General features: G+C 40.1%; 1 protein-coding gene across 3 annotated transcripts in view; it reads right to left on the bottom strand.

The window, feature by feature from the left end:
• DIP2B (disco interacting protein 2 homolog B) overlaps positions 1-27,183 on the bottom strand; it is a 197,061-nt gene that overhangs the window by 30,808 nt on the left and 139,070 nt on the right. For 2 of the 3 annotated variants that reach the window (XM_060764017.2, XM_067463924.1), the window contains exons 5-15: positions 18,390-18,602; positions 14,925-15,074; positions 12,180-12,299; positions 10,183-10,380; positions 8,932-9,023; positions 8,538-8,648; positions 5,737-5,860; positions 3,550-3,659; positions 2,606-2,708; positions 1,117-1,181; positions 86-179 (exon numbers count right to left, since the gene is read on the bottom strand). In XM_060764017.2, coding sequence (XP_060620000.1) covers positions 86-179; positions 1,117-1,181; positions 2,606-2,708; positions 3,550-3,659; positions 5,737-5,860; positions 8,538-8,648; positions 8,932-9,023; positions 10,183-10,380; positions 12,180-12,299; positions 14,925-15,074; positions 18,390-18,602 — 1,380 coding nt within the window. The remainder of the gene's footprint in view (positions 1-85; positions 180-1,116; positions 1,182-2,605; positions 2,709-3,549; positions 3,660-5,736; positions 5,861-8,537; positions 8,649-8,931; positions 9,024-10,182; positions 10,381-12,179; positions 12,300-14,924; positions 15,075-18,389; positions 18,603-27,183) is intronic. The other variant, XM_060764019.2, reaches the window with a different exon arrangement.

The following is a 27,183-nucleotide window of genomic DNA, read 5'->3' as shown; positions in this document are numbered from 1 at the left end:
TAGGACTAAAAATGCCTTACAAACCCCAAAAGAAGACCCGCCACTGTGCTCAAGATGAGCCAACATCTATTCAAGTCTGATGTACCTTTATGAGTGTGAACCCTCTGTACCCAAGAAAGAGGGCAGGTCTTCATAACTGAATATGGTACACTGATGGTATGCAGTTTGTTCATGACGCTCTGAAAGAAAGAAAGGAAATCCATTTTTAAAAGTAAAGCACAAGGAAGAATACAGTTTATATATACACACACTAGAAGAAACTGTTTGCATGGCACACAAACTCAAACTAGATGCATTCAATATTGTCCAAAATGACTTCTCTTCATCAGATGTAATCTATTTTCCCTGAAAAAATGTGATTTTTCCTGATAATAGAGGTCAGGAAATAATTACATAAATTAATTCATTGATGGAGCAATAGTGTAATCACCATAATTTTCCATTTAGGCATAGTTTTTATTTTAACTCTAGGCCTGCACCAGCTAGCGCACACTTTGAAGATTTCCTCTTTAATTCCAGGGAAATATAATTTCCTAGAAGATATCAGATCTGGTTATGGTAATCTATCATGTCTTTTCCTCAAATTTCAGGTTCAAAGCAGCTTAGATATTCAAACTATGTACTTCTGCCTCTGTAGCATATTTTAAAAGATTATCCAGTTAGCTATGATGTGGCCATGTTGTTGGACTAGAGCAGCGGTTCCCAACCTGTGGTCCGTGTACCACCAATGGTCTGCAAGAACGAAAATATGGTCTGTGGTCTCAACATTTCTACACCGTTGCCTCAAAACCACACGGCAACGAGAGCGATTGGTCATGCAAAACCCTCTTATAGCGATGAGGCAACTGGATGTTGGGAGGGGAGAGGCTGACTATCCACAAAAGATTACTACTACCACATCAGCTCTAGATTATTAAATATGGTTTTCTGTGGGCAAGCAGATGGCGTCTACTGGATGGCATATGTTCTGTATCAGAAACTAGAGCTGATGTGGTCTATCCAATGCAATTTTCGCAGAAGACTGGCTACTTTGAAAGGCAAGCCTAGATTTTTGAGAAAACTATAAAAGATTACAGTAAAACTACCCCAGATCATTCCCTTAAAATGCTGACTTACAGTTAGCATGCTATGCCACAATCCTGCATCCTTCTTGAAATCCAGGACATTCACTATGGTTTCACCTAGAATAGAAATATTAGCAGTGGATTTAGAATTGCAAAGCATATAACTCAACTTCCATGAAACATTAATACCTAGTCAGCTTCAAAGCATAGGAACCCACAAAACAGGTCCATAGCTGCTCAAAATACATTAAATCCTCTTTTATCAGCCACTTCACATATCTGTTTTGTAAAAACACAAAATGAACTATATAAACTTGAGCAGATATTAATAAATGAAATTGAAGACAGACAAATGCAAAATTCTATGTTTATGCCACAAAACCCAAAGGCACAGATATAGGATAAGGGATACATGACTCAATGGTATTACCAGAGATTATTGGGATTATTGTTGATCATAGAGTGATGCTGCAGCAAAAAGGTGAATGCTATTTTAACTTTTATCTTCCAAAAGTTTCTGGGCATCAATCTGCTGGAGATGCTTTAAGCAATGCGTTAAGCAAGAGGTTGGTCTGAATGGTCCATATGGTCTCTTTCAACCCTATTGATTCCATGACTGTATACATCTAATCTCTCTATTAATTTCTACAATAAATATCTTAATAGGAAACCTGCCCACCCCCAGTGATCATGCCAATCATCTGCTTAAAATTACAAGCAGTTCTGCTTAAAAAGAAAGGCAGAAAGCAAAATAATGAGATTTGGTTTTCTGCAGTAGCCAGTTAAAAGTACAACAGGGACAGTATGAGCATAGTATAAATTAACCAATGAAGTATTATGTATGCTGTTATGCTATCAGAACAGATGAAAAAGTTGGAAAGCATGAATACATTGTTCAAGTGTATTCTAAAAAAAGCTAAAAACATGGCTAGTGAAATGAATGTCCAAATATTAAAAAATAAAGTGCAATACAATTTTCCTCAGATGCAGGAGCTACTAGGGATGTATTTCCATGGTTACATTGCTTCTTTGGATACTCTCTAACTTTTTTTCTAATTAATACTACAAAGTATTATCAAGTTACAATATAGGTGACTGCAAGCATCTTAATGGGATGTGTCACTATAATGCTTTGATCATGCCAGCCTCTCTCCACATGGGCAAGTCCCAAATCTATAATCACAAGAAAAAAAATTGATAGTATAAACTGATCCACATTGGTTTAGTGGGTCATGCACATAATTCCTCTATGGGGAGTTCATTCTTCTCTAAAGCAAGATGTAAGTCTTTGCTTTCATTCAGAATGTTTGTGTCCTCCCCCCCCCCCCAAAAAAAAACCAAAAAAAAAAAAAACCAAATGTCTAGTTTTGCAAAAATGCAAGGATGCATTTGGAGCTTGAGGAACGTGTCTGGGTGGAGGATGAAAGTCTAGGTCTTGGCTCAGGAATAATTTCACAATTTGCTAGGGGTGGGATGAGGAATGCCTACCCTGACTGCTACTCCTTCTGTGTATGCAACTATACAGACAGCAGAGTACTCACCTTCAGAGTAGTTGCAGGCCTGAGACAAAGCCTGACAATGTGACAACATAGCAATTCGGGACACTGTTACACCCATGACGCTCCCTTCCTTGCTGGTTTTGTACTGGAAATAAAGAACACTGATGTCAAACATTTTTCATGTCCTTGTTTCAAGAATCAGCAGTGCTACCCATATACTAACTACCCATCAGACTGAATGCAGGGAGCCCTTCATCCCTACCCCACATCCCTACTGTACTTGTCTGATTACGCTGGACAATGGTGAGGTTCCATGGGTGGCATAGTCTAACAACCACTGAGACCTGATTTTGCCCCTTCCTGTGTCAGGATGAAGGAATACCAGCCTGAATTCACTGGTCCCTGATACTTCAATTTTCTCGAATGAGGATGAATGAAGATGAAAAGTTGGTGTGCATTCCACAGATCCATCATATGGTAAAAGTTTGCTGGACATGAGGTTTAGAATGTACTATTTCTTTAAACTGTTCAGGTAGAAGGATTGACACAATAGGCACAATAGCTTTCACTGTAAGTTAGTCCTAGCTAGCTATTAATTGACGAAACACCCCCCCCCCCTACCTCCCCAAGCAGTTCATATTTTGCTAAGGCACAACTTAAATTATTTTCTGTTGAAATCATAGTAATTCTGTGAAATGGGTTGTTGTAGGTTTTTTTGGGCTATATGGCCATGTTCTAGAGGCATTCTCTCCTGACGTTTCTGTGAAATAATTATCATACTAACGAAAGCTCTCTATTCAACTGTTAATGGCATCTTTTCACCACTCCATGAAGATTATTGATCTGTAGATATGAGGATTGATTTTCAATTCAAGGAGAAAGTATGTATTTTTACTACATTATTTTTTTCTGCTAGAAACCCAGGCTCTTAGAGAATATCACAACAGTAACATGTATTGTTCCATCAACACCCCTTCCCTAAATACCTCAATATAAGCCGGCTCAGTCCCTGCGTTTGAAATGTTGGGCTGCCAGTCCTTTGGTGACTTGGAGAGATACTTCGAATCTGTTACAACCCATTTGAGCCGTGGCCAACCTAGAACCAAAAGACAACAAGAGCCTTCAGACTATAATTTTGTACAGATATATTTGTGCTGCAAATTAAGGAGTCAGACTCCTGCAAAAGAACCTGTTACATTGCCTTACAAGCTAATTTGGCTCACTTTCTATGTTCAAATCAGGAAAAGATTATTTAAAAGGAAATGGGCTCCGCTTGTGAATGACTTACAGGATGGTTCTAGATGGTTGGATCCACTTAAAAATCATTTACAGGGGGAAGTGATATCTGCTAAACACAGGGCAGTTGTTCACAAACAGGCAAATACCCTAATGAATAGGGGTAGGCAATCGTCAGGTAATTAGGGACTGCATTGCCCCTCCAGTAGATTTTGGAAGAATCCAACCATTGCTATAACCCTCCAAATCAATTTTCCACCAAATGTCCTCTAGGGAAAGGGAAGGGCATTTGTGTCACAGTTCTGTTCCACAAGAGGCCTTTTTTAACAAAAGGGAGGGGCCAAGAAATCACTTCCATGTGACTTTTTGGGTTTTTTTTTTAAAAAGCCTCTCATAGATCTAAAATGGTGAAATGGCATTTGGGGACATGGGTATATGTATATTAAAATATTTTGGGTGGGAAACAAATGATTTAACCCCATTGGTACAAAATAATAGTCCAAAGAGCCACATACAGTTCATGGGTCACACTTCGTTTACCTCTGAGAAGAAACACCAATATTCATATTAGGGTAGTTTGCTGTGAATATACTAATTGCTCCCCAATAACTGTGGGTTCCTTACACACGTAACTGTGACAAAACAACTAATCGTCTTTATATTCAGCCACATAGATATGTTCAGCTGCTTTCCAAGTAACAGGGGAACAGAGCCCCATTGACTGCATTAACAGCTTCCCACATAGGGCCCTTCCACACAGCAATATAACCCAGAATACTAAGGCAGAATAATCCACAATATCTGGTTTTAACTGGAATATCTAGGAGCCCCCAGTGGCACAATGGGTTAATCCCTTGTGCCAGCAGGACTTATAACCAACAGGTCAGCAGTTCGAATCCAGGGAGAGCGGGTTAAGCTTTCTTTGTCAGCTCCAGCTCCCCATGCATGGACATGAGAGAAGTCTCCCACAAGGATGGTAAAACACCAAACATCCGGGTGTCCCCTGGGCAACAATCTTGCAGATGGCCAATTCTCTCACACCAAAAGCGACATGCAGTTTCTCAAGTCGCTCCTGTCACAAAAAAAGAAACCTGGAATATCCGAGTCCACACTACCATATATCCCAGTTCAAAGCAGATAATGTGGGATTTTATTCAGCTGTGTGGAAGGGGCCTAAATGAAAATTAGGAGGTTTTCACTGTTGCCACATGTAAATTAGGAGCCACGTAGAGTTTGTGAATACTGCACATTTACTAATATGTAACTCAGCAATAGAATTTCAACCATCATGTGTATTTATATCCCACCCACCCCAAATTGGAATTCTATAGCTTCATTGTGTCTAATTGGAATCTTTTGATTGCGCTTTAAAAAGCAGGCAAGGAACATGGAGCAAAACAGTGGGTTGTAGCACACATTCTCACTGTAATAGGGGTTACAGGGCTCAGGAGCAGAGTACATGTGTTGAATGTAATAATAATCCAATTCTGGAACTCCCAGTTTTAATCTCTCGCAATTCCAATCAAGGGATGTCAAGCTTGGAAAGACATTAACTTGATGCTTTTCAAAGACATACTTATGGCAATCTGAAGTGACAGCCAACTGGTTGAACAATTGAAGGTTTTTTTACACCTCTGCCATCACAACAGCTAAGGCATAAGTAAACAAGATGGTGCCTGGGGAATGTTTTGGATTGGAGTTACTATTTCTTCCTGATGGCTATTCTGGCAGAGTCTATGGGAGTTGCAGTTGAAACATGAAAGGTATCTGATTGCCAATCCCTGAACAAAACTGGAACATTTGATTCTTTGTCAGTCTTCCTCTGCTCTTAGATCTTTGTCTTGGAAATACAGATAAGCTCCTCTTGGCAGGAACCAGAATTTTGAAGGCGTTTTTATACAACATCATAAAGGGTACTATTAAAATCAAGCACTAACCTTTAAACTGCACAATCTCTCCATTCTGTGTTTTGGGGAGACCCTTTAGGCAAACCTCAGTGGTAAGGGCCAAGCCAATGCCACAGCTACCCAGCAGAAAACCAATTTGCTGGCCACCAGCATCCTGTGGGGTAAAGAAAGACAATAACTGTTAACTGCAGATGGGCAAGCAGTGCTGGCTTTACCCTTACCAAGCCCTTAAATGTTGGTAATGCTTTGGTTACTAGATGGTAACATTATGGACATACACAGAGGGCATTCAGATTCATTCATCAATGGTTTGAAACTCAAATGACAACAACCACAGTTAGGAGCAGGATGAAGCAGACACCTCACACAATGGAAAAGCAATGAGGGAAAAGAAACGTTGGGTGTCACAGGGTACATATTAAATGACTCTGTATTAGAAACAAAAATATCCCTAGCCCAATGTTGCGAAAAACAAAAATCAGCTCTAAAAAAGTGAAATGCTATTATAAGTAGGCATTTCCACTTTGCCCCAATTTTAAGAGAAAGGAGGGCTATAAATCAAGCAAGCAAGTATATACAAGCTTATTATGCACAAGTATCTTTTATTTTATTGAATCCTACCCATAGGAGAAAACTGAGATAAAAATAAATGAAATAATAATAATAATAATAATAACTATTATTATTATTATTTTATTTACAAAATGGATACTAAAGCCTTGCACCCAGTTTGTCAACTGCCTGTCTGTTGCCTTCTGGCATTTAGTCATTCTGGTTGTCTCAGGGCCCTTCCACACAGCCCTATATCCCAGAATATCAAGGCAGAAAATCCCACAATCAATATATGCTTTGAATTGGGTTATCTGGGTCCATACTCAGATAACATAGGATTTTTTGCCTTGATATTCTGGGATATAGGGCTGTGTGGAATCCTATACTCCTGGTTAGAGCTTGAACTATCTCATCAATCTAACCCATCACTATTCCAGTCTTTGCCCTATTTGCTCCTACTTATGAAAGTGGACCACAACATTTACCAGTAGTCCAGTGTGCTAATTATAAGTCATATAACACTGTCAAAACTTGGTAAAAATTAAACAATTTTAAGCGTCAGGATGAAAAAACAATATTAAATTGGCAAAAGTGAAAGATAAAAACATCTGTATCTGTGAACGAATATGCATTCAAAGTTTGAAGCCACAATTAGTCAGCTGTGGGATGGATGGCTAATCAACCAAGTTAGGAGATTATTTGTAATGTACTTGGACAGGAGAACTTGTACCTGCCTTATTTTCCTCAGGTCTAGCAAAGTAAAAGAAAACTACCCCAAGCAGACTAACATCAAACTGGAGCAGAGCACACTCTTACTTTAGATTTGACTTATTCTTTCTGGAAAACTAGCCAATGGATTGAACATGTCAATTTTAAAAAAAGCAAAATGCAGCAATAAGCATCTATGAACACATGCGCAAATAATCATTTCAAAACAGCATATTTAAAAGAAGCTTCGCCTTTTTCTTCAGTGCCTGAAATGCATGAGGATATTTACTAGGCTATTGGAGTAGTGGGGGTTTGAATGCTTGACACAGGAGAAAACCTGCTTGGGAAGAAAGCATTGGAATGAACAAGCAGCCTTACTGAAGGCCCTTCCACACAGCCATATAACCCAGAATATCAAGGCAGAATAATCCATAATATCTGCTTTGAACTGGCATATCAGAGTCCACACTGTCATATATCCCAGTTCAAAGCAGATAATGTGGGATTTTATTCAACTGTGTGGAAGGGGCCTGAGCCAATAGGCCATGAGTTGGGAAAGTTTTTCACTGATTGTCATGGCAGTTGTCATATTGAGGACACAAATCAAAGAGATGCCCCTATGAGACCCATAGCATTACCAGACAAGCTCACCACCTCATTACCATATCTTCTTACACTTTGCCCTTGACAGACAAACGACTGTCTCACAAATGGCAGTTATATTCCAAGTATGGTAAGGATAGAAGTGACTGCTGGGTGATTCCAGGAATGCATGGTATGTTGCTACATGAACAAGCTGGAACAAGACCAAGCTGAACCTTTAGTTCATGTGCTTCTCATTCTCCTCTCCTCCAATGCAGAGGTAGAAGGAATACAGCAAAATGTTCAGACTCAGTCACACTAATTAATGTTAGCAATAAACCATGGCAATCAATCTGAAGAGGACACTGGAACTTATTCTCAGCACTATTTAGCACACAAATTGAACAGAAAAAATACACTGAAATCAGTTTTAGACAGGAGGTTCTCAACTTCTCTACATATCTTATAGATTTAGCAACTGTATCTGAACATCTTTGAAAAGTGTAATATGTATATATCTACTGCATATGCTAGAGTACTCTTGTCTTATGTAAAAAAATCCTCATGAAATGTGGATTTTACAGTCCTGACATTTCTAGTTAGTAATAAGCTAAGGAACAACTTGTTTTCCAATTAATGAAATATGCAATTTTGTTTGAAACCGAATGATACATTTTTTAATCAAAATGAAAAAAAAAATGAAAATAATTTAGCAAAGAGGCGAAACTTCTGTCTCTTTCTCATTATCATTTGGTGGTGCATTGCCAAGTCATGACATTCCTTTATTCATACTTCTGCAAAAAGGCAAATATAAAGGAACACTGCTCTATCTGTCCTAAAGCCATGAGGCCACAGCTTCCTAATTGTTTCTTTCTGAGTGTAGCAAACCAGAAACGGCAAAATCTAATTGTATCCAAGGCCAACAATCTGACTTGGTTTGTATTTCACAGTCGTCAGCCTAATACTCATCTAGGCTTGATCAACGTTACCTTTCGGGTTAGAGGTACCTCTATCGGCACTGGGATGACTTCTGCCAGCAAACAGCCATAAAATGCCACCATGAACATGACAGGGTCATTGTTGGGATAAACAAGGGCTACCTGCGATTCACAGAAATATTAAGTTAGATCAACAAGAAGAAACAGCATTCAGGTTTGGACCATTTCACTCCAAGACATGAGCCTGTTATGACTCAAGAGAGAAATTGGTCAGTTTATAATTTGACTGCAAGATAATTTATGGGCTGAAATTTAAAGAAAAAACTTTTAAAAGCATTTAAAAGGGATAGTGTTGATACAGTATGATATGCTCACACCTTTCCATCAAATGAATGCTTTTATTTCATCCCAGGGAAACAGATAACAGATCACTAAAACGACTTACTCTATCTCCAGGTTTCAGTACAGGCTCATTTTTGGTGCCCAATTTATTCAGTAACGTATAGGCCAGCTTCAGGCTTCTGCTCCAAAGTTTTCCTGGAAATTAGGGGAAAAAGCAATCAAATGGATATCAGCTAGCTAACAGCAGGTGTACAAAAATGCACATATACATATACATATACACATTTGTCAGTATGTCCATTTTGGGATGGGATTGGGGCTCCTGTTCCGTACCATAAACTTCCTCGCAGGCAGATGTAAAGTATTGAGTATGCTGCTGTTTCTTTTTACTGAAGAGAATATAGAGGAGGAAGAAGGGGAGGGAGGCAATACAGACTATGAAGATACAGCAGCTCTGAACTCCTGGGGAAATGGAAAGAAGGGTGTGCTTCAGGCATATGCACACCATTATTTTTACACACACACACCCCAAGCTGAGTCCACCTGCTATTTTGTGTTGCCTTTTCACTCTATGTAATTACAAACCATCCCTGTGTATTCACACATTCTGCAATTCATGGAATCAACCACCTATAACTTGAAAATATCCCAAAAAAGTCCCAAAAAAGCGAACCTTAATTTTGGCATTTTACATAAGGGATAACATTTTGCTAAAGCCTTGTACATAATGGGACTTGAGCATCCACTGATTTTAGTGACTTCAATAAGGAGGCATGCAAAAGCTCATCAGCAGGCATACCCAATCTCCTTCGTGACTACACAGACAGAGTTGCCTTTTAAAGTTTTTTTTCTATCAGATATGTGTTGTGTTCTGTCATTATGAGCTCAAGGTAGATAAATATCCATACATTTATTTCCTTTATATTTGCAGAGTTTCATTAACACTGAAGATATTATAATTTTGCATATGAGACAATGGAAATCATATCTCAAGAGCACTACAGAATTCTGGCTGATTTGAAATAAGCAAGACTGTTGACACACCCTATCCAACCACTTCCACTAACTTCCTCCTGCAAGCCTTTGTTCATGGATAGTGCTACTAGCTTGTTAGCAGTAGAACAAGGCAAGTAACTCAGTTCAGATCCTACAACTGTGCAAAATGCCAGTATTCCATCACTAAGCAGAAATACAAAGGAGTGAGCAGAATTCAGTTCTGTAGGATCTTTTTTCCAGCCTATACCCAATATCTTAGCTCTACTTGCTTTGTTTTTGCAGAGATGAATTAATGTAGAACCGAATACTGCTCCCATTGAAATCAAGTGGTGACAGCAAGCAAGACCAAGTAACTCACCATATGTCAGGGTATAGACCGGCTTCCCAGTGACATCCAGGGCTGTCAAACAGGGGCATTTGGCCTGTGTTGTTCCCCAACGCTGCAGAGCTGCTTCTAAAGCAGGCGGCCAATTGCAAACTACTCCCAGAGGCTCTCCCTTTACAGGTGTCATTTGACGTCCCTCTGGCTTGGGCTGATTTGGGTCTGGCTGCGGAACTGTGAAGAAAGCAACACTGGATCAAATCCTAAAACCACTCACTCATCAAAAAAACATGTACTGAAATGAAGAGAATGAAACTAATTCTGCATTACTGATTAAGGGATTCCTCCTTTCCCCTCCTAGGAAACTCTTTTAGAAATAAGGGCTTTGAAATCTATTTTTAAAAGCTCAAAGCAATCTGAACATATTTGTTGGTAAGGAAAGAGATTTCTTGGTAGGAGGCAAGAAAACAGTGTGCTTTCAAACACAGATTTAGGCTTTAACTTGTGTCCGAAAGAAACCTGCTATTACCATTGTTACTACTGTACAATTACATAGCATCAGCCCAGTGCTGAGTACTACACAGAATACAGAAATGACCGAACCTGACCAGAAATCTAAAATCTCAGAAAGGGGAGTCAAGACAGATATAAAGGATTGGCATAAGGTTTGTTTTTCAAGGAAGGCACACTGGTCAAAAAATACTGGAAATGGGATTTTGTGAAGTAATAATTTGGCAAATAAAAGAGAAGCTATTCCAGGCATACAGTGCATTAGGGCAGAAAACTAAACTGGCAATGGATGATGGAGATAAAGAAGTCAGATAGCAGAACAATTTATATGAGCCCTGAAAGAAAACCAATTGATTTTTTTTAACTTAAATCCAGAAGGAGAAGAGAAAATTTAGATAGCAAATAAAATCAATAATAATTTCCATAATAGGGTGGACAAGGTGTTCTGAAGTTGTCTAGAGATTAGTTTTGGACATCTCCTATATACCGGACTTTGGAAAAGGGAGGTCAGAAATCTTGTTCAGTTTGGCAGAATCAGAGTCGCCCCGACTGTAAGAGCCAATCCCATAAACAAGCATGTCATCCAAAGAGTCTGTTCCTCAACCCCCTCCTATCCTGGTTCAGCTTCATACAGGGGAAGGTGTCACATAACTCTTGAGCATAAAAAGCACCTGAGCAAGCAAGGCAAGAAAAATAATTCAAATATGCAATTTGCTGCCCATGCTTTGATGGGACCGTATTCTGTGCAGAAAAGGCAGACGCTCACAGGAAGCAGCTATCTGACTTCCTAGCATTTGTTCTTTGAGACTACAGAATGTGAGACAGCAGTGCTATATGATCTGGTAGATCCTTAACTAAGCAAAAGGAGCTTTCAATCTTTGGATATTTTTTTAAAAAAAACCTGGGTTACCTTGGAGTGCACAATCCTCTGCTCCACATGTACATGGTTACAGAAAAAGCAAGCAACCAGAAGGAGTTTGAGGCAAGCGCTTGTGCTTTACTACATAGGAACTAAGCAACGACACCTCACTTGCTTTCAAAACCATTTTGACCTGATAAGTCAATAAATATGTCATTAAGTATTGATTTTTTAAAAAAAGCACACTTTAAAAAACGGTGTGCATGTGCTTTATCTGGGTGTTTTATCTGCATTGTATCCTGCTTCGAGCCATGAAGAGAGGCAGGTAACAAATAAAATGTGTTGTTGCTTTTATTATTGTTATATCTTAGTCCTGCACAGAAAGCAGAAAATGCATACTGAAGCGATAACAACATAAAATGAAGTAGAGTTCCTCTTTCAAGCTGCAAAGTTACAGTACTTTACTGCTGTTTTAATTTCCATGACTGAATCCTACAGAAACACAGGACTGATAGCTGGGGAGGAACTAAATCTCTTGTGAAGCTATAAATACCAGGATTATAAAAGGTGGAACCATAGTAGTTAAAATGTTATCAACTATGTAATGTGAGAACTTTACACTAATCACGATAAGATCAGTGACAAAAATACCCAACCCTGATACCTTCCACAATTTCTTCAAAATCGTCCACGAAGAACTCCTTTAGAGGTGGCCGTTTGGGTCTCTTCAGAGTATTGAGCAGCTGCTGAATTTTTGTGGAGACTCTGCTACTTACAGGGACACCTGTAGCGAGGAAAATTAGTTCTGTTGACCAAGGTAGGTGAAATATGGGCAATTGCCATCTATATAAAGGACCATAAGTATCATAGACTTTCTGGTGACCCAAGCTACTATATTAACTGCAAAGTAGAGTACTTGAGATACCGTTGTGTTTCCATCATCCAGCACATCCAATGATGAGGCATGGTTAACAGTCCAACTCAACACATTCCCCATCCCTGGAATGTCAAGTATTTATTTGAATATGAAATAATAAAAATGGGAAACCAGAAATGAATTGTTAATTTAGTTATTTCTTCCCTTTTGCACATACCAAAAAAGCCATTTTTAACCTGTGCAAAATACAGGCTATGTGCTTCTGTCCAAGAATTCAACAAAGAGGGTGTTTGTCAGGTACTAATCCCTGTCCGAGAGGGAATGACTGACTTGCATGTTTGTGTTTTAAAGGTCCTTATTGACTTATGGCAACCCTTGAACTCCATAAAGTTTCCTTAAGAAAGGACTCAGAAGTTGTTTGGGCAATTCCTTCCTCTGAAATATATGCTACAGCACCTATTTGTTGATGATCTCCCATCCAAATACTAATCAAGTGACCCTACTTAGCTTCCAAAATCTGCCAGAATCTGATGCTTTTAGCATATTTAGGCATATGACTGGGTTTAGGAAGTTACACATTGTGAAGACAAGCAATCTTGTACAGCGTGACCACCAGACGGTGCTAAAGCACTCTCACAGGTTCAAGCTAAGCAGTTTATCTTCAAGGTTATTTTAACAGCAAAGACGTATAGTCACCACAGCTGGGTGCTTTTCCTCCTGTGTGCAGGCAAATTCTAGCACAGCAGGCATTTTAAAAGTGAAAAGTTCTGTGCTTAGCACACTGAAAACCATGCTATCAACAAATAAGAAAAGAAGTCTCTTTTTCGGGGAGGGAGATATTGCTTAATAAACAAGTAGAGGCAACAGCCTCCCACCTTCCCCACTACAAATCATTGGTTTTTAGAAAAAATCTCAAGATAACTTTGCCGTAAAGGCCTTTGAAGTTCTGCATAAAAACAAAAAATGAAATTTGCCTACCAAAACAGTTCAATGCACATTTCCTTTCAGGTAGTAACAGCTAGTCTAAGCCAGTTTTGCAGTACAGCGTGAACAACATAGCTCAAGAATTCACACTTTCTAAAAATGGCAACAAAGGGAAAGTGACTATGGTGGTGATGTGACAAGCTTAGATTTCACAGGGCAAACGAAGATGACTTGTGGGAGGACAGCTTCTGGAGAAAGATTGTTCTGTCCTTGTTCTGGCACCTGACATTATACAACCAAGTAGTTCATGTTATACATTTTATGGAATCTGTGATGAAATAACAGTGAAGAATGAAGGTCTCTAGTTATTGAATACAGAAGAAAATGGAGGCTCTTGTGTCAAAGGAATGTAAGGTAGGCATTGCTGATAAAATCCAATCTCTTTCAAATATAACATCTTACTTATATGTGTCTTCGTATTATCTTGTCAACTTATTTTAAAGTATTTTCTTAGAAAAAGAATACCCAGAGGTAGTTTTGCCAATGCTTTTCTTCAGAAATACAACCAGCAGTGCCTGTTAGGAATCTCCCATGCAAATATTAACCGTGACTGATCCTACTTAGCTTTCAAGATCAGATGGGATACGACATCTTTAGGGTATCTAGCCACCTAACATCGCATGCCATTATTATTTATTTCTTTATTTGGCAAAATGCATACTTTATTAATTTTATTGTAAAACATAATTTGCTCACCAGAAATCCAAACCAGCATTTCTTAACTGATAATAGCCCAAGATTTGCTTCCAAAGCCAATGTCTGGATACTAATAACATGACAAGTTCCTTCCTATTGTTAAGTTGTGTAACTGTTATTTAGACTAGAAGGCACTTCAGAAGCTGAATGCCCACAACCATGATATTGACTTATGTAGAGGAAGAAGAGGTAGAGGTCCCATTCATTCCTTAGTAGCATCTGCTCAAAACAGTGATGGGGACTAATTTCACTATCATCATATGTTTGCTTCAGGCTGGAGAAGTTATTGCTAGCTGTGCTTTTCATGGAGGCAAAGCAGAAAAGCAGCAGAAAACTGGACAACAGGAAAGAAGCCTTGGATAATACGGTTGGGGCTGAAGACAGGACAGAACTATAACAAGTAACCTCCTGCTCATTCATCTGGAGGCGAAGGTCTGATGTGGGAGTAAAGAGAGGCTGTGGCTGTTAGAGAAAAGGGAACAGAGCAATGTCCCTGACCCAGGCTCAGTTTCTTACTTTACTCTGAGAACAAGAATATACCAGGTCATCTTTGTCCACCAGCTATCAATGGCATGCTAAATGTACAGGATTTCATAACATCCAGAGAAACATGATTAAATGCCATTTCACTAAATGCCATTGCCCAACCTGAGCCTGAGGCCTCCATTAGTCACAATTTTGCAAGAATGTAAACAAGAAAGGGTGTTTTCTGTGAAAGACAGTTGCCTTCTCACTGTTGGCATGGCAGACATTCACAACAGATTATATGATTCTTGCAATGCTTTGTACATAAGCCACATTGCTGCTATATTTAATGGGGTTCCTTCCTATAGTGCGGATCTGGAGATATACCATCAGCTGTGTCCATAAGGCTGGACCGGTTGGATGATTTGTGCATGCCCTTCACTATTCCCGATGGAGGAAGATCAATAGCAGATGGGCGTGCGGAGGAAGCAGGTGTGGAGGTAGTTGCAGTAACATCTGGGGGGACCGAGAAATTTTCTGGAAAAAGGGGGGAAATGAGATTCAGGTTATTTTTTCTTCTCAGATGACTTAAAAGCAATTATTACAATCATTCTGCTCTCACACAAAGGCATTTCTTTTTTCCTTAACTATCTTGGCACAGAAAGCACAGAGGAAGATAGAGAGTATATAGTGGGGCTGATTCTTGACTTCTAGTTCCATGGCATGACCTTTTGTTAATGCTTTATTATCAGGATTTTTGCCCTGAACATTCACCAAGAGTTTTCTGGATTAACGATCCTGGATTTAGAGCACGCCCTATAAACCCAAGGACTGGAGACGTAACATGGCTCCTCACACGACCACAATAGTATAGATCTCTTCCTTTTTAAAAAAGTACTCCTCCTCTGAACTGCAGTAATCTTGCCATTTGTCTACTGGACAATCGTTTTTGGCCAGAAGTGTGATAGGAACAGTATCAGGAAATCCTTTTCATCTATTATCCTGACAGCACATAATAATGCATGCAGCAAACCAACAAGGCCTCTTCCTTATTCTTTTTGCAGACTTTCAGATTTTGAGTATGTTTCTGTACCACAACAGAAAGAGCAAAGCTGAGAAAGAGAGGTGAATTAATTTTATTCTAGCCAACTGTAAATCCTCTTCAAGGTTATAATCAGATATTGCATGTACAACATTCTTTGTCCTCTAGTGAACTTTAACTGTGCATTTTGTGATAAGCTGTTAGGAGGTTCATTATCCTACAAGTTACATTTTCCTTGTGTAAAATATAGACATATAATTAAGCAATTAAGGAAAATAACATTAATAGAATTAAGGCTACTGGGAGAAATTGTTTTTGGGGCAAAGGGGTGATCGAGCAGATATGATTATATAAGAGTTAGAAAGCAAATATTCAATTTCCACAGGCAACACTGATCTGGAAAAACTCAGCATATAATTTAGTTTGCACTCGCATATGTATAGCAAGACACTTCAGTTAAAGGCTCGTCTATATCACATGTGTTCAGGGAGTTTTATGCACTCCAGTGTCATCACTGTCTAAATGTGTAACCCTTCAGAAAATGACCGTATCAGACTGAGCAGTTTTATAATTTTTTGAAGTTGAAGTATTTAACAGCTTTTAAATTTAGGGTAGTACTTCAATTTAAATTTAGGGACAGTGTAGTCTTCTCAAATAGGCAGACCATGGGTATCAGCATATGCCACAGTGAGCCATGGTTTGTGTCAACCATTGTTTGTTGGAAAATTACCAAACAAATCTTGGCTTATCTTCCCCGACTTTTTTGTTTTTTCTTGCCATTTTTTTCAGTTCATGTTTCAGGTCAGGCAGCTGGAGAACAACAAACCACAGCTTAAATCAGCTAGTCTTCAAAAGCTAACAACAAACTATGGAATCGGGTAGTGACTTGTGGCTTGTCTCCAATTTGCTTCCTTGCTGCCTCAACTTGTTGATAGAAGGGTTTTTTTTTTTTCGCATGTCAGGAGTGGCTTGAGAAACTGCAAGTCACTTCTGGTGTGAAATAATTATCCATCTGCAAGGACATTGTCCAGGGGATGCTTGGATGTTTGATATTTTGCCATCCTTGTGGGAGGCTTCTCTCGTGTCCCCACATGGGGAGCTGGAGCTGACAGAGGGAGCTCAACCTGCTCTCCCCAGATATGAACCATTGACAATCCAAAGGGATTGCCTGCTCAATGTTAGCAAATACTTGCATTTTGTCTAAAAGCATGTTCTTACTGTGCAGTGATCATAGGAAAAGCCTAAATAAATGCCAAGCTCTAATTATATTAGCCTGTGGTTGCTTTATTTCTGGCTGTCACCCACTGAATTCAGTTTTGGTCAATCCATGCTGGATGTGAATCAGTGATTGATAAGACATGGTCACTTGGTGTAGTGTGAAAGCAAGCCCTCAAAAAAGGTTCATGAAACATTCATAGGTTTGGGGGCTGCCCCCATCAAATGTAATCTTGTTCTGGGTGCATAAAGCTTAGATAAACACAATTCAGGTGTACTGTTCTGAGTTTATCAATGACTATGTTTTGAATGTGCAAATGTCCTAAAAGATTTAGAGGAGTTCTGTGCATTGTAAGCACAGACAGTCCCTTTGTTGAAATTGTGATGGTGAGAGTGGAAACACTGCTTTCAGTTTAACTGTGCTTAATATTCCCAAAGCTTTATGTATACAAAAGAGAGGCATTTTATAGCACCAATTTGGCAGTAGCTGCCCAGCAAATGAATTGCTAGCAATTCCAATTGAAGAGCATATTTCACCATTGCTTTAACGAAAATGTCTTTGTTTGGAGAAAGCATTATGTATGCTGATGGAATTTTAAAAAGGTAAGTCTCCCAAGTTTTCCATTTTAGAAAATGAGTTGCATCCCATTAAGAGACAAAGACACCAGCAACATACAGGTTAAAAGAAAGAAAAAGAAGCAATTAAGAGACACCAAACATCTACACACTGCTTGCCTCAAACCAATTAAGCCAAAGCAGGGAGAGCACACAGAAACACAGTTATCCCCCTGGGATGCAGCAGTATCCTTTGGAGCACATTAAATGAGAAAACACATACAATGGAGCCAAACAAATTCTACTAAAAGAAAAAGAGAAAAATCCATATCACAGCACCACCAGCAGGAAGGGCACCTCAGAGCATCAAAAAACTGAGTGTGGGGTTATCCAGATCTTTACATTCCCCAACAAATGCTTACCACTGAGCTGGGAAAATGGTTCAGGCCTTCAAAAAGCTTTGTGACATTTTACCAGGGAGGAATCAGAATGAGGATTTCCAGCATAGCTGTTCTAAAAAAGGATCGGGCATGTTCTGTAACTTATGAATTGAAAGATTTCTTTCGGCGAACAAGGTAAGGAAATTTTCTAAAGCTGGCTCTTTATCCCCCAGCTTCTGCCAGCTGGATGTCCATTCAAAACAAGCTGGGTAATCTTTCTCAGTGGTTAAGGACACATCTGCAACACAGGACAGGACAGGCAGGCTACAGCACTATCGTCTTTTGCTCATCCAGAGATGAAACCTCCTAGGGGAAATAGCAGCTAGAAGCACAAGCAACACCAATGGGCATAAAGGAAAGTGCCAGGCTACTGTTCACATTCGCCATGACAATTATGTGCCTATTATTTTCTCTCTCCTTCTCCTAGGTGTGCCTCAACATTTTGGACTCACAATTTGTGAATCTCTACTTACACAGTGAGCAAAGTTTGAAATTAATTTGGCCTTTGATACTGGAAAATTTTAAAACATTTATTGGGGAGGGAGACGATGACTTGCAGCACTTTTAGTTTTTCTTGTCCCCTGCACCCCCAGCTCCTACCTATTCGAGTATTGGCAAAAACATCAGCTAGTGACCCACTGGTCCCTTTGCCTTCTCCATGGGATAGTGTAGAAGATGCTGATGAAGATGTGGATGACCCCTGAATAGATCGGTTGATCCACGACTCAGCATTCTGTAAGCTCTGATGCAATGCAGCAGATAGAGCAGCCTGGCGCCTGAGCGACCCTTCATCTTCGGACGCAGAAGACGTGTCTGTGTGGGATCAGAAAAGGGAAGCACACAGCACTTAACATGCTCTCTATGCAACCAAGGGAACACTGGCAAAGGCTCCGTACCACCCAAGGCAGAGTGTGTTCAAACAGGGGCTCAACTTGGGAGGAAGCCTGGAAGCAAAATCCTCCCCCCACCCCCAACTTGGACCAGCTTTTGCCTTCATTCAAAAGGAAAGCTGGCAAGAAGGACCAGAACCCAGGGAAACAGCGATCCACCTGGCACCCACCCCCTTGCAGTTAAGGAATGCCCTTGCAGTCACAGCCCTGCTTTTTGCATGCTATGGAACCTGGCTGCAATTTTCCTCAGCCACCCGCAGTTCTGAAATGGAAAACATAAGAATCAACTGACCTCTAAAGAGATATTTGAAAATAGTTGTCATGGCAAATTGCCTATGTTCGGCAATTACTGCTTTGCAGGAAGTCAGAGATAAAAAGACAACTTCTTTACAATGATCAAAGCTATAATGTATCTGAGGATTCCTCTGCCACAATTGCCACCCCTGCCCCCAAAAAGCACCCACCCTTGTGCAGAGGAAATCCACATCAGTAGAGGAGATTTCTAGTTACATTGTGACTGTTACACAGAGTGAAAGCAGGAGATATTCCACTATCCATACAGTACTGCTGATGTCAGTTCTCTTATCTGTGTATCTGTTCACACAGGTAGACTCGTGCTCATGTTTTTATTTATTGGATTTTAATTGTGTTGTTACTCACCAAAAGCTTTGGGGAGGGGGGGGGAGTAAGAAATAAATTAGTTATTATAATTATTATTGCATTTATGAATGCTTGTATTTTTACTACACAATTTGTCATTCAACATTTCAGTGCCCTGGACATGTTAGAGTCACCTACAACTCTAGTATGCAAGATAAAACTTAGCAAGGAATACCAATTCATCTCTCTATCAAATCTGGGTAACACCAAGAGAAGAGGTATGCTAAAAGTTAAATCTGTTATAATTCTGTTAACCGATATTTGTAGACAATTCATCCTCAGTGAGCCGACTGATTTCCAAAAAATCACAGAAAGCCATATGGACACAGGCTGCTATGCTGGCAGTCATTTGCTCCATAATCAGCAACACCAGGCATCACTGTATTGCCCATGTGGAATCAAAAACAACTTTTAAATAAAAGGCGTATGATTGGTTCTGATGCTCCACCACCAGCCTCCAGCACAGATGGAGAAGCAACAACTGAGTCAGATTCAATAGGAATGCTGAAAGATCTTTATAATCCCTCTAACACTCTGTAAGATGACAAATCCATTGCACCTGGAATAAATAGAGAAAAGGACAATCGTGTCTCCTCCTTCCTCCTACATGAAGAAGCAAGGACATTTGAGTACACATTTAACACAGAACTTAATTTTTACAATTTTTAAAATGAAAAGATTAGAAAAACGGAGGTTGTGCAATGTAAGAATATTGAACTGTTTCAAGGTGATCTGTCAGCACCTGAGCATGAACATAAACCTTCATCCAACCATCAATAGTTTAGCTCTTCAGTAGATGACTACAGGGAGCTGCTTTCTGATTAGTCAGATTACCTCCCCATCTGAAGTCAGAACTATTTATTCTAAATGTTGCCAGCAACATCGTGGGACTTTTTCCATCACAAGAGACTTTCTGCATGAAGGGGCATACATACATTCAGGAACCACCACTCCTCTCAAGATCAATGGAAAGGCCTGGTTGTTCGTGAAATAAGGAAGTGCTACATGAATACAGACAATCCTAGAGAATTTGGAACAGGTCTGATAATTCCAGACACTTTGCCACCTATAGCAGGGGTGAGAATTATGCAGGCCGGAAATGATCCACCAAGAACTGTGCAGACCTCAAGCAATCTAGGGCCCTGGACATCTGGAACTGCTCTACAGCTTAAATGGATTAATTCCAAAATGGAGCATCACAACTGGGTGATTTATCAGAGACAACATACATCCTGAATGCAACAAATGTAAGAACATTCGATGTTCAGTAAAGGATTTTTCTTCTCTTGATGTCCAAGCTGAATTTATGCATTTGACCTACTGCCTGCATTACACCTGTGAGCTGAAATAGAAACAAGCTGAACATTAATATGAGTAGAGGGGGCAGGGATGGGTGTTCAACTTTCATATTATGAAAATGCCAGGGAAGAGTTTTTTCAGTCAATCTCAAGTAGCAATATTATCAACTTTGCTGCACACTTCAATTAAGCAAATTGTTTCAAATTAGATTAGTTAAGATTTGAAAAGACACATGCTTCACAGCAGTTTAAGACAAAAGCACAGACCAAAACACATTCAAGAACAGGGCATGCCTTTTTTCTTGTGATGCTCGCGGCTTGGCCTGATAGAGTGGGGAAAAATGTCAGACTTCAGCTGTCAGGCTTTCAAAGAGACGGAACTCATTCCTCTCTATGGATGTTTTTCTTGCTTGTAAATTCTCAAAAGGTACATTGGAAAGGAACTCATCCTGCTGTATGAACACTTGGAGAAGACATGTACCTAAATCTGTAAGCATCTCCAGTGAGTATTTGAGGACAGGTTATGTGCTAGAGAGAGAAACATCTGAGGCATCATGGAATTTAATGAATTTTTTAGCCATGTTCTTTGAAGTGAAAGTAATAGTCATTAATCTCTTCAGATTGGGCAGTTAGTTATCACAAGGAAATGGAGACTTCCTGATCAATCTCATGGAAACCTCATGGGACAATATGGGAAGGAAGAAAATGGCAAGATAGAGATAAATACATGTCTCTTGTTTTCTCACTGCTGTCTTAAGTGGCCAAAGGCCTTATTCTCTTCCGGCTCTCCTCTCCTTTGTCTCCTGCAATGAGCTGTGAAACAAGGGAAGGGGGGTCTGCCCCCCTCCCTTTGATCCCTAGCTATTGGAAGGACTTTTTTGGCCAGCTAAGAGGTGAGTGTGATAAACTGCGATTGATCCAATTTTTTGCAAGAACTTTCACTAGGATAAAGGGGTAGGAAATTTGGGAGAGTTTGGGGGGCAATTTCATCCCATTGGTCCCAGGTCCACAGCAGACCAGACATGACTGAAAATAGTTAGCTTGGCAGAAAACACATTTTTGAGCTAGAGCAGAAGACACTGAGGTCACATACTTTTTAAAAAACAAAAAGTATTTAATGCCACTGAATATGGAGGAAGGAGCTGATGCTCAAGCTGAACCTTTTCTTCAGTATTTTTTTAAAACTTTATTTAATGTCACCTCAGTGTAGAACCAGCTCAATATAGTTGCTACTTTAAAACATGTTTCATTTTCATTTAGTCTTCTTTTACTGATAAACACATGTCTGAATTGTTAGCCCTCCACATTTGTGGGTTTGGCTTATGTGGATTTAATGACAGACAGGCCACAAATTACTAACTAGATAGGGACCAACATATCCACAATTTTGCCTAACATGTTCTCTCTAGGCCTCCCTAGATCTTCTAACATGTCTCTTTAAACCAAAGGTGAGCAAAATCACTTGAGGCTAAGGCCATAGCCAGAAAAAAAATTCGGGGGGGGGGGGGGGTAGAAACCTGCCTCCTAGCTCACGCTGAAGCAAAGAGCACAGCAGGGGGCATAGCAGCCTTCAATAGCCTGCAGCTCTGCCCCTGTCAACCACCTCCACCAAGTCCGGCCTCCTTAATGAGATCATTCAACACCCCCCCCCCCCAAAACTTGGTTGCTTCACTACATCGGCTATTGCTGCAAGTAATGACAGTGTGAATAAATTGTCAATATTTGCTTGTGATAGTGCTTGCAGTTCTGGAGGGACTCTTAATTTTTTGTGTCTCATAGACTTAGCATGGGGATTTGGTTAACCAGTTAAAATTCATGAGTAAACCAGATTTTTTTAACCTGAAAAATTTGGGGGGGGGGAGGTTGAACCGCTAACACCCCCCCCCCCCCGGCTATAGGCCTGCTTGAGGCACAAGAGCACCTCAAGGTAACCCACTGTGCAAGATGTCCAAGTTAGGATTTGAACATAAGTCACTAAGGTTTAGGTTCACTACCCCTTACTGATAGTAACCAACCAGGGTTATTATCAGCATGATAATAACAATAGCAACAATAACTTTACTTCTCCAGATTTGTAGGGTCCAAGGGCAGATAACTTTCACAAAAACAGAAAATGTGTTTTTTTTAAAAACCTGAGAGCACCTTTCAAGAAAACCCTGGGTCTGTTCTAGGCTACTCCATGATCTGATAGAATTTGACCATGGAGTTATGCTGGAAGACCTAGAGATTCCTAGAGAGAAATCAGAGAACAATCAAATCTGCTAAAACTAAATACATGCAATTTAGTTTGGTCTCGGGGAAAGCATTTATTTTCTAGCATATTAAAAAATATCCCCTGTTCATTACTCAGCTGATGGGACACAAATTTTAAAAAGGCGTTGTGTTTCCTTCTGACCTTTTGATGGGCATCTTGATAGACATTTTCCAGTCATGTGACCTGGGTTTATCCATGCCAGCATATACAGAAAAGATAGACGCATAAGGGAGAGGGGGGAGGTTCATGTTTAAATGGAACACCATAATTAATTCAACCATCTAGAATAAATGCTTCATATTTTCCACTGTGCAAAAGCAAAGTGGTATATATAAAGTTTCAAGGTGGCTAAAACGCCTTTGTAAAGTTAATTACATATGCACTTTTGCAGGATTATATAACCCAGTTACTAAAAAAAGAGGCCATATACATAATTAAAATTTGAAACATGCAATGCCACAGAAGTAACATAGGTCTGGGAAAGAGAATACATTGCTGGTCATAGAAGTATACCTTCCTTAAAAAAAAACCAAGTAAACCCTCCTAACAACAAAACCGAAAGCATACAGTTAGCTTTCTCCTATGGGCTACACCTATAGCAATCATTTCAACCAACTTGGACATAACACAAATTAAATGGCTTTGCTCTACCAGGTTTGTTTCTGGGAACCACAACTGTCTTGACTTTTATTGTATATGCTGCAGGCTATTGTCTTCTAAAGGACAGTGACAGTGTGGCTATATACAGGCGTAGTGGTGGGGGATAGAATAAGAGAAGGGGAAATGTTCTGTGGATTTCTATCCTTATTGTGCACATGGCTGCTTGCTGATGAGCTAGTGCACATGACTGAGTAATATCTGAACACACAAAGGACCCCTACAAATGGAGACGCTGAAGTAATATAACCTCATGACATTAGGGAATGAATTCAGCCTCACACAGAGAAATGAGACAACAGTAATTCAACCATCTGAAAGAATGTGAATGTCTATACAATTAGGTCACACACAAGGAACTTGGGAACCCTCAAACTGTGCTAGATGCTGTAAACACTACCCATCCTCCATATTCAGCCTTCTGCACTTTTTCTGAAGAAAGAGACAACATTAAGGTTCATTGTCCAGTCTCAGTAAGCCTGCTGTGTTGTAGTAGTTGTTGTTGAAGCCACTGAAAATGTAAAGCATATCAACTGCCAGAACACATGGGAGATTTAATGAAGGATGTTACTTCAACAAGATCAAAATGGGATAATAATTCATTCTAAATATATATGGAAAAGATGATATGTAGACAGGAGGCTTCATAGGTAACAGAGCAGAACAAAGAGATCAGGTACTCTTGTTTCCTAAGGGCAATTCCATGCTGCATGCTCATGTATTTTCTGTGGACACACCATCATGTATCCTGCATTAAATACATAAAGCATGAACATTATAGACAAATCTTCATATATCTCTCAGTCTGTTACTGTAGGAAATACTGCTGTACATACTGCAGGCACATTTACTGCTCATAGGATGGAGCTGCATTTCAGAGACTGGTGGGTATACTTTGGATGACCTTCCTTTGGACAATTGGCTATATCTTCTGAAGCATGATGCATGCTGAGAAACTTTCAGAAATATACTGCTTATGACAACTCATCTGTTCATGTATACTAGAGGAAAAACCAAATGAATATATGAAATAAAAACATCACAACATATACAACCCAGAGCTAAATGCAACACACACATATACTTAAGATGATAATATCACAGCAGAAGTCAATAATGAGGTGTCCTGCAACTCTGTGAGTGGAATTACACTGAATCAGTTTCAATTGGCGAGTACTTTCTTGATTCCTGCCCTTCTTGGTCGTCCAGGAAGGAGATGCAATTAGATTATCAATGCATCTCTCAGGGAAAATTACCATTGATCAACTATTCTGCTTGGGCTAATTGACTAATGGACAAGTGCTGTCCAAAATGTCCCAAAGCCCCAAGTAGACTTTCCTTTCCTGGTTGTCACCACTCACACAGTTAACAGATAACTGGCACTACAAACCCCAGATTCCGATTAATTACCAAGAAAGAAATATATTAGCACCCCTAAATCCCTGCACATTAATGTAGATAATTATGTTGAATGTGCTATTCACTCTTGTGTGTATCACAAGACTGCAAAAAAGCATAGTTCTGATTGAGCCTGCAAAGAACTTCAGTTGATGAAACAGTGTGTGGCATGAAGTGTGCAGCTTTCTTCTTTTTGCTGGAAAGGGGGCAGCTAAATGTCATCTTTGCCTTTACAAATCTACCTGCTCTTCAGTTATGACTGCCTATGCAAAAGCAATTAACTTTCTGGCCCTAGAACTGGTGCCTGAAAAATGTCACCTAACAGATGGTTCAGTTTCATCTGATCATTCTATGAAGGAAAATTGGAGGAATAACTGAATTGAAGTGTATTCACAAATTTCTGTCCATCATCAGTAGGCTGAACAGAGACAATTCCTGGTACAGTGCACATATTATAACACTGGTTAACACCCCAGACTCACAAAGGCATTTTTGGCTAGTTTGTCATATCAACTCTCTGGTTCCCAGTCAGCATCACACTACATTTTAATAACTCCCTCCACCATTCATGTGGTTATCCACCCACTCTGGCCTCAGGCAACATCTTTCCTCCTTCCTTGGAGGAACTGAACATGCCACCTTATTACCATATCTATATTTTGCATTTCTATAGTTATACATACAGTCTGCTCATAAAGGTCCTTCCTTAGCTACTAGGTCACTCCAGTTTTCTGAGGAAGTAGACTTAAGTCTATGAAAGCTTATGCTGAAATATCTTTCTCTGTTAGTTTCAAAGGTGCTGTAAATTCCATTTGCATACTGATGTTTCAGATTAACACAACTATGTCTTGAATTCTATTAGTATTATAGTAACACAGAATCAAATCCAGTATTGTTTCCTTTTTCTCCTTGAATTCCATTGCCATAATCTGGAGGCTACACTGTTACCATTATTACAAGCCTGGTGAGTTTGTGACAATGCATGTACACAGTACTTCACATTATCATTGCTACAGCTTGAGAAAAAAGGAAATGCAAGTTGCTTACCTGTAACTGCGTTTCCACGAGTGATAGTCTGTGAAATTCGCACATAATGGGTTTTATTCTGCGCATGCGCAGCTGTTCGGAACCTTCTAGAATTTTCAAATAGAAACTTTCGATTGGCGGACGCCCCGCCCAAACTCCCCATACTATAAATGCCCAAGGCGGGAACCTCGGCTCAGTTCCGCAGCCGCTATCAGCAGCTATAGAACAAGCATGACTACTGCGGGGAGGTCGGGCGGGGATGTGCGAATTTCACAGACTATCACTCGTGGAAACGCAGTTACAGGTAAGCAACTTGCATTTCCCCTTCGTGTAGTCTGTGAAAAACGCACATAATGGGTGACATAACAAGCTACCAACCTTTGGAGGCGGGAGTCATGCGACACTGGAAAACAGCACCGCTCTGCCAAAAGCTGTATCCTTCCTCGCCATCGCATCTAGCCTGTAGTGGGCAGCGAATGTTGACGAATTGGACCACGTCGCTGCTTTGCAGATGTCATCAATTGGAATACCCCTCAGGAATGCTTGTGAGGTTGACACCGCTCTTGTGGAGTGGGCGTGGATCTGCTGAGGGGGCTCTTTCTTTGCCAACAGGTAAGCAAGTCTGATGGTCGAGACGATCCACGAAGCAAGGCGTTGGGAGGAGACAGGCAACCCTAAAGAGTCCTGGCGGTATTTCAGAAAAAGTTTGACTGACTTCCTGTGAGGTGCAGTTCTGTTAGTGTAAAATGCTAGAGCTCGTCTGACATCTAGCGAATGCAGTGAAAACTCCAGAGGGGAAGAAGGGTTTTGGAAGAAGGCTGGTAGGGAAATGTCTTGTGAGAGGTGAAATTTAGACACAACCTTTGGCAAGAAGTCTATGTCTGGTCGGAGGACCACCTTCTCTTTGTGGAATCGCAGGTAAGGCGCGTCGACTCTCAGAGCACAGATTTCACTCACTCTCCTGGCCGATGTAATGGCCACGAGAAAAGCCGTCTTCCATGAGAGATGCGAAAGGTCGCATGTGGCCAGTGGCTCAAAGGGTGGCTTGGAGAGTTGCGACAACACCAACTCTAGACTCCACGCTGGGGAAGGGGGCATGACAGGTGGGTGCAAGTTGGAGTACCCTTTAAGGAAGAGTCGTATCATGGGGTCATGGAAGCACGATGGGCGACCCGTTTGTCTCCAGTACCATGATAGCGATGCCAGGTAGC

Source organism: Anolis sagrei, chromosome 2 (genome assembly GCF_037176765.1).
Source record: "Anolis sagrei isolate rAnoSag1 chromosome 2, rAnoSag1.mat, whole genome shotgun sequence".
Lineage (NCBI taxonomy): Eukaryota > Metazoa > Chordata > Lepidosauria > Squamata > Dactyloidae > Anolis > Anolis sagrei.
This window is presented reverse-complemented; position numbering and strand designations above follow the sequence as displayed.